The sequence below is a fragment of the Leptidea sinapis genome, chromosome 15, assembly GCF_905404315.1.
Source record: "Leptidea sinapis chromosome 15, ilLepSina1.1, whole genome shotgun sequence".
NCBI lineage: Eukaryota > Metazoa > Arthropoda > Insecta > Lepidoptera > Pieridae > Leptidea > Leptidea sinapis.
Window position 1 is genome coordinate 10,806,753 of NC_066279.1, and position 14,113 is coordinate 10,820,865.

At 34.3% G+C, this 14,113-nt stretch overlaps 1 protein-coding gene across 2 annotated transcripts in view; it reads left to right on the top strand.

Annotated features, from left to right (window-relative positions):
• Positions 1–14,113, top strand: part of LOC126968451 (disks large-associated protein 4) — a 77,141-nt gene that overhangs the window by 42,257 nt on the left and 20,771 nt on the right. The window contains exon 3 of one of the 2 annotated variants that reach the window (XM_050813486.1): positions 6,851–8,292. The exons of the other annotated variant lie outside the window; for it this stretch is intronic. Coding sequence (XP_050669443.1) covers positions 6,851–8,292 — 1,442 coding nt within the window. The remainder of the gene's footprint in view (positions 1–6,850; positions 8,293–14,113) is intronic. 2 annotated transcript variants of the gene reach the window in all.

Sequence of the window (14,113 nt, forward strand, 5' to 3'; positions counted from 1 at the left end):
GGTGTTCTACTGACTCGCGGCCATACGCTAAGCCCGCATGATACAACGGTAATAGGGTAGATGTTCAACTTTTTCGCATCCCGGCGCTAAACCTGCACGATACAAAGCTAGTAGGGAAGATGTTCTACTTCCTCGCGGCCGCGCGCTAAACCTGTATGATACAACGCTAGTAGTGAAGTTGCTTTACTTCATAGCGGTATTATCTGATTCATGCTACATTCGCCATTTCTCACTCTATCTCAATCAGACTCAATCTTCCTCCCCTCTTCTTGGATAAAAACGTCCTTCATTTTCGTGACACTTTATTCCGTTTCATCCGTAAAAATTTTACCCTCATGTGGGCAAAGAAGTTTCACTTCAAAAATGATCCCAAATTCGTTCTCTGCACCCTCGAAAACCTGGAGCAGGATATTCATATTATTGAAATCATAATTTTGCGTGGCAGCCAATTTGGATTTAAAAAATGATCCCAAATTCGTTCTCTGCACTCTAGAGAACCTCGGATATGATATTCATATTGTTGAAATCATAATTTTGCGCGGCGGCCATCTTAGATTTCAAAAATGATCCCAAATTCGTTCTATGTTCCCTCTAGAACCTCGAATACGATATCCATATTGTTGAAATCATAACTTTGCGCGGCGGCCATCTTGGATTTCAAAAATTATCCCAAATTCGATCTCTGCACCCTCGAGAACCTCGAATACGATATCCATATTGTTGGAATCATACTTTTGCGCGGCGGCCGTCTTGTATTTCAAAAGTGATCCCCAATTCGTTCTCTGTACCATCGAGAACCTCGGATTCGATACCCTAATTGTTGAAATCATAATTTTGCGCGGCAGTCATCTTGTATTTCGAAAATGATCCCAAATTCGTTCTCTGCACCCTCGAGAACCTAGGATTCGATATCCGTATTGTTGAAATCATAATTTTGCGCGGCGGCCATTTTGGATTTCGAATTGTATCCCAAATTTCTTTTTCTGCACCCTCGAGAACCTCGGATACGATATCCATAATGTTGAAACCATAATTTTACGTGGCGGCCATCTTGGATTTCGAAATGTATCCCAAATTTATTTTTCTGCACCCTCGAGAACCTCGGATACGATATCCATATTGTTAGAATCATACTTTTGCGCGGCGGCCGTCTTGTATTTCAAAAGTGATCCCCAATTCGTTCTCTGTACTATCGAGAACCTCGGATTCGGTACCCTAATTGTTGAAATCATAATTTTTGCGCGGCGGTCATCTTGTATTTCAAAAATGATCCCAAATTCGTTCTCTTCACCCTCGAGAACCTTGGATTCGATATCCATATTGTTGAAATCATAATTTTGCGTGGCGGCCATTTTGGATTTCGAAATGTATCCCAAATTTATTTTTCTGCACCCTCGAGAACCTCGGATACGTTATCCATAATGTTGAAATCATAATTTTGGGTGGCGGCCATTTTGGATTTCGAAATGTATCCCAAATTTCTTTTTCAGCACCCTCGAGAACCTCGGATACGATATCCATACTGTTGAAATCATAATTTTTCGCGGCGGCCATCTCTTGGACTTAAAAAAAACTGCGTTTACTGCACTAGACGTTATACGACATAATTGCCATCTAAAGTTCTAATATCTACTAAACGAATACATCAACCAATTATCATAAATACATAGGTATTAAAAAAAAAATCATGAAAGTTATCTGTGAAAAAAATTCAAAATTCTTGCTAAAGTATCAAATTCATTTTATTCCCGCTATTAACTTTAAGTGCGTGTATGTGTTTGATCGGTGTCAGTGTAGTGGTGCGGTTCGATACCTCGCGTACGCGTACGATATACGCGTTATGAGAACGCGTCATTTATTACGAAAATTGTAGAAGTTAAATTTCGTTTTTCCCTCTTCTTGTCATGAAACACGCAAAATGTCACAGCAGAACTGTCAAACTGCGTGTAAATTTTTCTCATACAATTATTCATACAAAAATAAAATTTGAAATTAAAAAGTGTTAAAGGTAATCGAAATAAAAACTATCCTGTCTCCTAAGTTCGATCAAACTGCACACAGTGTGGAAAATTCGATTAAAATCGGTTCAGTGGCTTAGGAATTCGACACGAAATTTTTACATATAAAGATAAAACAGCAGAATCCGGTGTGTCTGTAATGAATGTACATAAGAAATAAACAAGACAGAGGGTGACGAGTATAGAAATCAGCTCATGTTTCGGAGTTTATATTCTTCTTTGAAAGACAAAGAAGATCTAAGTGAAATAACTGTATGTTTGTAGCGCCAATCTCTCAAACTCCTGAACGAATTTTTAAGTTTTCACAGGTGGACAGTGTAATAACACTGCAGTTTGCAGTTTTATTTATAAAACTTTGGGTAACACATTGATAACTACGTGGTAGGCGATAATCGAACCAAGAGGCACCGTGGTTAGGGTCAACGGTTCTACCTATTGCGCCATAGATGCTTTCCTTTCCTCAGTTTTGACAACGCCTCAATACTAGGTGCCAGCTATCGATTTATCGAGTATCGATACTCGCTAACGTACATACCTAGCGGGCGGAACAATTGGAAAATTACTTCAAGTCACGCAATGAGTCGATTGAAAAAAATGGAAGTGTTCTATGGTTATCAGATGAATTGGAAGTAATTGAACTTTTATAGAGTATGAAAACTTTTTCCTCTCATCACTTTTATGGTAGGCGACTCCGAAATACAATTTAGAATTAAATTTGTATAGTATTTAAGTTGTTTTTATAAATTGTATGGTTCAACCTTGTGTTATTTAGAATTTTTCAAATATATATGAATAAACTTTTGTGAAATTTGCATGTATTTATATTGTATTTTTAGTGATTGACCTTGTCGAGCAATCTTTTGACTTTTGACTTTGAATATCCGAAGGGGTTCACTTACTTAGAGGCTAAGTAGTTGGATCGTTGCATCGTCGGTAGCTAGTATACACAAAATTAGTTTTTGTTTGTTCGCCTCTAATTAAGTATCATACCGTTTTTCCGATTGTAATATAACTATCATATTTTAAATATACTTATTATACTGTAAATTATGGTCACTACAACCATAGCTTGGTCGGGTTTTACTTAATTATGTATACCATTGCTTTTACTCACAGAATACTAGAAAAAATGCATACGCGCAAGTCATTATACTAACATTATTCAGTAATCAAAAAATATTCGATAAAAAAAAAGATTAGGCAAGGGCTCGAATTATAAATAATCCGAAATTATAAATAATTGACTTATTTTGGTCCCTTATTATGTTAATCACGTTTAGTTTTATTAATTTTACCTGTGTTGTTGATCAACTCTTAGGTTGTGACTCCATCTACAGTATCTACTTTACAATTGATAACCTGCTCAACTCCAATAATTGCATATTAGGAAATTGACTTGAGATGTCGCTCTTTCAAATCTGAACAATTTGTTAATTTTATAGGTTTACATTAGGTAAATTGGAATTTTCGAAGAAAGACCTGAGTAAAAGCAAATTTACTCCTTAAAACCTGGCAGATCGTCCTCTTATCCAAAGGACTCAATTTTAAACTTTTAGAAGCGTCTTGACAACTTTTATGTAGGTATGACCGTACGACGCCCACTGCAATCAACAATTTTACACGCTAGACTGGTTAGTGGTTACCGCCACAAATAAACCAATTCCGTTTGATTTTCGCCATTTTGTAGTGACCCTGTGGTTTTTTTTTCTATGTGAGTACTGTTATTATATAACATTATAAAACAAAGTCCTCCACCGCGTCTGTCTGTCTGTCTGTTCGTGATAAACTCAAAGACTACTGCACCGATTTTAATACTGTTTCCACCAATGGATAGCATGGTTCAAGAGACCAAAATAAGAATTTCTCATGAGAACAATTTAAAAAAAATCTTTTATATCACGATTGGCCATCTCTCCCGCGGTATAAAAACTGTTAAAAGTGTCATCTAGCCAGCAGTTCAGGAATTATTTCGATGGGCCATCTCTGTCTTATGGCCATCTACTCCGGAATTACTCTATATAATTTGTTTCGATTTAGTATATATTTTTGTATACATTAACGATAATTTGTTGGAGGTGTCGGAAAAAAATAAGCCGCCTGGGAGCTTTTGAAAACGCTGTATAAACCCTTCGAGATATAACAAAGCAATGTATGATGGAATTGTGAATCTTAAAGTCCAAGAAGGCATAGTATATATCATATGGGATCACATTCTTTATCCATTTTTAATACTTTTAACACTGGATATTATAAAGCCGTAATGTAAAAACCTTTTTACACAAATACGGTATAAATCCATATCAGTTTATTACTACAGTTTACTACATTTTTTTTTTCAATTAACAGAACAGCGTCTGTCAGGTCAGCCAGTAGTATATAAATTATAGAGGCCACATTGTCATAAGGCATTAACAACAGACAATAGAAATTCTGGTAAGTAAGGTATGATAGTGAGGGCGTCGGTTGGCTCTTAAAATAACTTCAGAGACATCTATTGACGTTATAGGAAAACTTTGAAGACAAGATATATTTTTTCCATTCAAGAGTCGAGCATATTCTGTGGGAAAAAACCCGACAAATTAGGTAGGTAGGGCAATACTTCACTGTCATTAAGCTCTGCGTTATTTTGATAAAGAGTTTAATAGCTTATTAATATTTAAACTACAGATATATTTTGTGGAGTTCTCGACAAAATATATCACTCTCTTCAAGACTCGAATTCGGTGGAGGTGAATCTAGAGCAACGAGACAGCCGCATAGACTGGTTTTGAAACATTGTCCTAAAACAACACAATTCCTTAAAAAAAAGCCATTACTTAAATGTTTAAAATTATATCACAAATTGACTGAGGACTTGAAAATATTGACAAAGAAAATATTTATACCAAGTCTTTTTAAACGGCTGCTTGGAAATAACTTTTATAGTATTTAACGAATACCAAAATTAGTGTTAAATCTTTGCACCCTTTTTCATATTAGCTGGAGAGAACACATTGTAATATTTAATATCCGGACCTACCCTATTCAAAGCAAAATAAATAATTTCATTTAATTTCGTTCATATATATGTTAGTCCGGGTGCTATATTGCTTGCAAAAGTTTTCTAACCCAAATGCTGATACTACATAGTTAGCTTGAAAATCCTATACAAGCCTCTTATCTCATTACAAAGATTAAGCCCCTCACTCTTTTACTATATACTATAAATACATATCATACACCTGCACTGTATATCATTCTTCATTCGTAATTGAAGGAAGTTTATATTGTAAGAAAACGAGTTTAGAGTGCCATGCATACTTATTGCATATCTATATGGATTTCACACCGTAACAGGCAAAGCATAATAATTATTAATGATGAAGGTATAGCAAACATGATATTTACTATAATATCCTAAGTTTTACGTTGACGCATAGAAAAAAATATATGATTTATTATAAAGAATATTAATTATATGAATTACATAATTAATTTCTTATCAGTTCTTCTCCCCGTGACATATTCCCTTTACGAACTGTTGTCGCTTCATGACGTTTACAAAGTGTTGTTGCAATATGTTATGTTATTGTCAGTCCCTATGGTAAATAAATATATTTCTATTTCTTATCTACAACTGTACTGCGTTATTATTCAAATTTATTTAACCAAAAGGCGGAAGCTAAGAAAAGGGCACTATATCAGACACGTAGCAAATGGAAGCCTGTAATGTGGCGGAAGTTAGGGAGAAAGTTGGACATGGAAGTTTGTAATCTGGAGGAAGCTAGGGAAGTATATCAAACACGTAGCAAAAAGAAATCTGTAATCTGGAGAAAGCTAGGGAAGTATCTCAGAAAACGTAGCAAACAGAAGGTGAGCACCATAATAGAAAATACTTGGATACATCGATATGTAATTAATCTTTCATTCAGCTTTAATCTTATATTATAGCATCATGCTTTCGTAGTTTTTTTAACGAAAGGAAAATTTTAAAATTTGCAAGTAATGCAAAAAAATTATTGAACAAATTCACTCGTAGAATTCTAAATTATAATCTAAATTAGAATTATATCGATATTTGTCGCTAATAGGGAAAGAAAGATGGATAAAGATTTCTCTTCATTTTCAATCTCCTTGCTACAGATACTATTTCTTATAAGTACATTCAATTGCTTTATTTCGCAGTCATTAGTTATATGTGCACACGACCATAAATGGGTATCGCGCTCTTTCATTACTTAAAAGTTGCGGGATAAATTTACCCTTTATAATTCCTGTATCCCAAGGCTTGAAAGCATTATAAACCACTAAAAAAATATCACATTCTCATATTTTTTAATATAAGTTATGATTAGCATAATATTAGGATTTACGTCATAGACAGAAATGTCCTTCAAACGTTAAGACACAATATGACACTTCCACTTATAACAATCGGTAACATTATATCTCTGCTTGTGTTCGCCATAATTGTTTTTCTACTTGTGTAACCCTTTTGTTTTTAACTACCTATTATTAACGTTTTTTGCTTCCTGTGTGTAAGTATAGTATTCTTTTATTTTCTTTGTTGAGCTTTCTTGCTAATTTGTTTTGCTTTTGTTTGTTTAATCTGTGGTTGTTTTCACGTGTTGCTTGTGATTTTAGTTTACTTTTATTTTTTTATTTTTCCGAATTGATATTAGTATGGATCTTACTTCCTTTATATAAAAATAATTGACTTATCATTTTTTATGCTTAGGGAGTAAAGTAATAATTGTAAATATGAATAATTGAAAATATGAACTGAATATAAGAAGAAGAAAGGTATGAAATCTTGTAGATTCATTTTAAAATTAAAATTTTTTTGTTCTCAGCGATCTTCCGGATGAAGAGGACAAAAAGTCACCAGTTCTTTTACTCGGTGTCAGCAAAATATCGGACTCCCCTTCATTTCTAAGACGCAGGGCAAATGATCCGAACGTAAGTGGCTCGATTCGATTCTTTCGCCCCCCGAAATCGAAGTACTCAAGAGGATTAAATGGAGATGAAAGACTGGAGAAAATCAGACAAGATCTTCTCGTTCATAAACACAAACCGGATACATTCGTTTCAAATACAAGTGATAATGTCTCAATAGAAACAGATACCAGGAGAAGGTGTGTAAGACTTAGCTGCATAGGTAATTGTGTATGTGATAGAAACCAATCGTCGAATAGAGGCTCATTTTCATTTCACCGTCCTGATGATCGCCAATCATCTCTTTGTCCATCAGAAGCCTATGGAACTGATCACAGAGATTTAAAGGACCAATCGGAAAACGATATTGAATTTAAGTACGTTGAACACATTCCAGACAACCAACCCTCCAGTAGTAAACATACTTCATATAACGTAACGCCAAAGTCGACTGAGAGAAGACACTTTTTGCTGTCCAATTTGAATGAAAGATTTCGTAAAACTCTCAGTTTAGATTCACGAAAGATTGAAACAAATAGAGTACCACTGAGCCTTCCACAGGGATCTCGACCGAAATCATTAGTAAATACTAGTAATCTTTCTGTGCAACAGTACAATTCCAGAGATCCATTTATAATTCCAAAATTTGATAAAACCAATCAACCGAAGAAGAAACGCAAGTCGTTCTTTTCTTTAGACGCTTTCTTTGATACCAAAAAGTCTGATACATCATCCATAGATGATTACTGCTCATCTAAATATAAGAGGTTTGAACTGGAAAGTGATGATTCGCCATTATTTAAAAGAGACAGAGAGAAAACACCTGATCTTCTTAATTTGCCGGTTATAATAGACTCGGTGCGTAAAAAGCAATCTGATACGCGAAGACAATTAGAAAAGCTAGAGAGTCATTACTATAAAAGTCTTAATACACGGACTATTTTAGACGCCGTCCCAGCGGATGCAACGGATATACAAAGTGCTGGACATTCCAATAACTTATTTGTTTACGATGATGATGTAGAATACATAGAACCTATTCAGAGTAATTTTACAAGCCAGAGCACACTCATATTGGATAAAAATAACCCAGGGGGTAGCATTAAACTAGATTCAATTTTAACAATTAACACGGATGAAACTGATATTAAACTCCCGAGTTCTACAGTTTCCCCGAAGTCTAACGAAGTTAAAAATTTGGAGAATGATTTTGATAGCATTGGTCCTTTCGAGATAGAAGTTAAAGAAACAGATCTATTAAAGGATAGCTCAAAGAAATTGGTTGTGAAAGTAATGGATAAGTCTGTAGATTCGATCGGCAGTTGCTCACTGGATGTCGACGCGAGCACCGATTTCTCAGGTAATTGAAGATTTTAAGTTATTTACTGTGTCTATAAGCTTGTCTATTATCTATCATCTACCAGGTATTTCAACTAGCGAATTTACTAAAAAAAATATTTAAACATCATAATATATCCTCCTTATTTTTGAAAAATATGTTGAGACACTTTTAACTTGTAATAGTCCTTTAATATTCCAATCAATCTGCTTAATCCCTTTGAAGATTTTTATACTTCTCTATTTATATAAGCCATACATCATATTGATTAAGTCGGCTATCATTATGAATGTTGCGATAGTCGAAATCACCTATACCTATATACTTCAGCCATATTGATGTCTTATGCTGCTATTCATATTATATTATTACTTAGAATTAGATTTTATTTATTTTATATTATTATCATTGCTATATTTAATTGCTTGTGTAATCTATTTTAAATAAATTTCTTTCATTTTCATTGTGTTTCCTTTATTTGTGATTGTTGCTTCTCTGTTGTGTTGTGTTTTGTACTATTATAATTAATATAATGCAATAGGAACTCAAAGTATATAAGTCGATTGACTATGAGAATTAATCATAGAAGAATAGCTATACGACTGAAAGGTTTTTTTCTCAAAAGTAAATTTTTTTTCAGAACTATAAATATTTACCATTAATAAAAGAAGCTGTACCAGACGTGGGTCTGCCACTGGTGAACTTAACAGTAACAAACACGTCCGCCTGATATCACAGACTAATAAACAAGAATGAGAGTGATTGTAAGGCTGAGATCTATAGAGCGTACTTAGACTTTACTTACGTAAAACGTAGCGAATGTGATATAACACAACTTGCATTGGACTGTCTTACCATAAGCTCAGCATTTTTTCAGCTCTCAAATTATGATAACAACGATTTCAAAGATTATGCTAGTTTACACTCAGCTAAGTTTCACGTTAGTAAAGTCTTTTAAGCTTTCTAAGAGCGCTTTCGCACTACGTCCGATCAGAGTCCGATCCGTATCCGAGAAAACACGGCCCGAAATAATCGTAGAAGTATTTCTACGGTAGTTTACGCGCTAGATCCGGCTTCCGTCAACCGAAAAAGTTCTACGACTACTTCGGACCGTATTTTCACGGGTACGGATCGGAATCGGATCGGACGTAGTGCGAAAGCGCTCTTAGAAAGCAAAAAATAATATGAAACCAATTCGGTCATATGCGTGACAATCGCCGATGGCAGGCTAGAACGTAGGTTCTAGCCTGCCATGCATGCCAATGGACAGTAAACAAAAGTGACATCTTGTTTAATTATTAATAGGTGTAAAAAAGGTGTGCGCAAAATAAACATTCAGGAATTACTTTTCAGATATAAAATATATATATACTTTTTTTTTATGGAATAGGAGCACAAACGGGCGTACGGGTCACCTATTGTTAAGTGATCACCGCCGCCCACAATCTCTTGCAACACCAGAGGAATCACAGGAGCGTTGCCGGCCTTTAAAGAAGGTGTACGCGCTTTTTTTGAAGGTACCCATGTAGTATCGTCCCAGAAACACCGCACAAGGAAGATCATTCCACAGCCTTGTGGTACGTGGAAGAAAGCTCCTTGAAAACCGCACTGTGGAGGACCGCCACACATCCAGATGGTGAGGATATCCTTACTTGTGGCGTGTCGTGCGAAGGTCGTTCGGCGGCAGGAATCAGGTTAAACAGCTCTTCGGAACACTCCCCGTGATAAATGCGGTAGAAGATACAATGAAGCGACATCTCTACGCAACGCCAAGTGTTCCAACCATTCACAGAGCACTGGGTCCCCGACAACTCGAGCTGCTGTACGTTGCACGCGGTCACATGAATCGCGCTGATACTGGGGTGCGCCAGACCAGAGATGACAGCAATACTCCATGTGTGGCCGGACCTGCGCTTTGTCTACAAAGCTCTAGCGCTAGAATGTGGGCCGGCTTGAAGTATTACCGTGCTCTATTAATGACGCCCAGTTTCTTCGAAGCCAATTTGGCTTTGCCCTCCTGATGGCCACGAAATTGGCAATCACTCGAGATTTCGAGACCCAGTATTCCGGTACTAGGCGAGGCTGGAAATTGTTGTCGAAGAGCGGTGATACGTCAAATGGGGTTTTTTTTAGTGGTAAACGCGCAAACTTGAGTCTTCTGTGGGTTAAATTTGACAAGGTTCAATTTTCCCCATTCCACGACCTTCTCAAGAGAGGACTCGATAGAAGACACAAGTTTCTCCCGGCACTGGTCGACGATTTCCCGAGAGAGACCTGCATGGCCCGTGTATACGGCATCACCAGTGCTGTCATCCGCATTGCAATATGGTTGGGTTTGTTGTGTATATCAGAAAACGAATCGTTAAAAAATCTTTAGTATCCTAAAAAGCAAAGTTTTTCTGTTACCTTATATGACACTGCCGAAGGACAAAATAAAATAAAAAAATGCATAATAGGTATACTATTTCATATACCTACCTTAAAAAACCGTTTGTACTTAAAAAAAATATGTTGAAGTTTAAAAAAAATACAATAATTTTATATTTTGTTTTATGGATATTTTCATTAGCTTTGTTCATAAAATAATGCACTCTGAGGAGAACCTGCACCTAAATGGTTGAGAATGGCTGAGAGAAAGAGGGTACATAAAATAAGTGAAGGTACTTGATCAAATAAATGAAATATACTCAAATCAATGAAATAAATGAAAGCTAAATTTTTCATAATACCTCACTATTATAAAATATTTTTCTAGACAAACAATAAATAATAGGTTGGAAAGAGTTAATATCATTATTCTGTAGCACACTAGCGTAGAAATTATGTACGTGTGATGCAATATTATTTGCCTCAATTCTATTGTTTGACAACTGTTAGTTATTTCAAGCTTAGACTACTTATAATCAAAATTATGTCGTAAATCATGAAGACATTTTAAAAATAAAATATCTAAAAATCTTACCTTGGCATTTAAAGTAGGTCATATAACAAATAAGAACATGTAAATTGCAAAACGTATATGTACAAACAGATTTGCAAAGCAAGTCATCGTTTGACCTTGTCGGTCCTACGCACATAGTCCAAGCCTGAGGACCGAGACCAATACGGCCATCCGGCATCGCTGATCGGTCATTGTCTCTCGACTTGTCGACATTAACGCACATTTAATTTTTAAATGGCAAGTTATGATAATATTCACTATGTAACGTTGTTTGTATAAATAATTGTGTACATTTTCAAGTGTTTAAATATTACACTAAATTATAACAGTGATATTATTAATTTCGTTTAACAATAGAATTATTATAAGATAGTGAATCAATTTTGAAATTATAGCGTAAAACTGAACGCAATGCTAGCATAATATTATTATCAACAATAACCTATTTCGGACAGCGCACGGCTGTTTTCAGTTTTGTTCTTTGCCGGTGACATTTGGTTTTTAGAAAAAAAACATCAGTGACATGACATTTCGTTAAAACTTAACTGTCACTTGTGATTTGTGAATGTTGGATGGTGTTCTCAATTACAAAATTTTGTGTAGTTTGAAAAGTTTTTAACTATATTATTATTGTGGTTTGGATTATAGTAGTGGTAAGTTTCTTATCCATACATAATTATTTAAAGTAGGTACCTCCTAGAAAATATTTAAACCTATTATTATTAATTTTTTTAAGCGAACATTTGTATTAGTCATTTTAAGTCGAATTTCCCTAAAGTATTTAATAATAAATGATATGTATTTATAAGTTAACGTAATGATTAAACGTGTGTGTTTTTGAGACTTACAATACAAAGGAAACATTAAATGCCAATGAATATTCGATCATTAGGTAATTAAATACGTAAGTACCTACACAATGAAAATATTTCACCGGTGAGATATTTTATAAATCTACGTCAGATGTTCTCTTTAAATGCCAAGGTTAGTATTATTGCCCTCTACAAATATCGTTTATTCTACAAGGAATGTGTGTTTTTGCATAACTGGAAACTGTGCTTAGCTTTGGGAAAATACCCCTTTGAAAGGCGGGGAGTTTTAGTACACTTGTCTTTCGAATGGTATTGTTTAGGCGAATCACTTCCAATCATTAACACCACTAGAAACCTATATAATTATTGCCAATTGTTCATATAAAAAGTTCTAAAAGCACCTAAAAAGTATAAATAATAATAGTGTACTTATATTGGATCTATTCATATTTTTAAATAATTATAAAAAAAACTACTTGTGATTAAATTAAAAGTCGTTTATTGGCAGGCAAAAAAATATATCATACATATTCTCTAGAATTTCCTCACATTACAATTCCGTGAAACATCTGAAATTGCTGTCCAGTGAATATTAATATAAATAATATAGCATCAATCTCTGGCATCCCACATGCAAGATGTTGGTATCTAGTGCTATGAAATGTATAATATATCTACCTGACTTGGTAAATATTGTTTTGCCATATAAATTAATTACCCAATGCCTGCTCATCTCAGTGGCTTGACGGAATAAATAAATAAATAATAACTTTATTTTCTCACCAACAACCAAAATTACAATACAGCGAAAACTTAAAAATACAGGGGATACAAAAGTTTTGGTCGTGTATCGCTGGTGCCTGTGGTAGGTAATAAAATACCTGTATTACTGGTCACCAGGTTTCCACTTTTAAAATGAATATAATTTGAATTTTCTAAGTCAAACATTCTTGAAAATACATCTTATGATATAAGTATTCCATACACTTCACAATTTTTCTTATTATAACAGAACAAAAAAAAACCGGGTCTCTATGTATTAGTATAGATTTATTATATACTAGCTGACCCAGCAAATGTTGTATTGCCGATATTAAAATCGTGATACAAAAGTAACTGTTGATCGTAGATGGGTGAAAATTTGAAGTTGTATGTACTTTTTAATGCTGACTCATAATCAAACAAATTTAAAAAAAAATGTCAAAAAAAATTAAAAAAAACATTTCGTGTGGACCACCCTTAACATTTAGGGGTATGAAAAATAGATGTTGGCCGATTGAAAGACCTGCTCAATATGCTCACAAAATTTTATGAAAATCTGTCAAGCCGTTTCGGAGGAGTAAGGAGGGAATGATCATTATGACAAAAGAATTTTATATATATATGCATTGCTTAAACAACTAAAATGCTAAAACATCAACTTGTTTCTCATTTTACTTCTACAACATCTATGATATTTACCAGTGGGAGGCTCTTCTGCACAGGATGCCGGCAAAATTATGGATACCACAATGGTGCCTATTTTGAATATTTTAATGGGCAGGGTATTACAATTAGCTGAATGACCTGCTCTTCTCATCATTTATTTTCATAAAAAAAAGTGTGTAATGTTATTCAAGTATTTAGGAAAGAATGTAATATAATTAATGGCCAGTTTACATTATCAATCTCTAATCAAAGATAATTTACAATCCAGATTTTCATCATTAGTCAATCAATCCTGTCTCAGCATTTCAAGCTTCTATTTCTAATCTGTTTACTGTACAACAGTGCTTCACCAAAATAATGCAAATGTTATGCATATGAAGGTTTTTAACCATCATCAAACCAAACTATAATGCACAAAGAATTAAAATTATGGCTATAGAATTATAGATAAATCCTGTTTCTATAGTTTAAAAGAATTCTTTAGCCAGAAATACTAATATTTAAAAGTAATTATTTGAAAGTGGTACCTTCAAACTAATGTTTTTTATGATATTATCGATTTATAGCTTTGTAATGTGTTTTAATGACATATATTTATAATAATATTGATAATCATACATACCAATATTTTTATGCCGATATATTGGTAAATTGTGCTGTG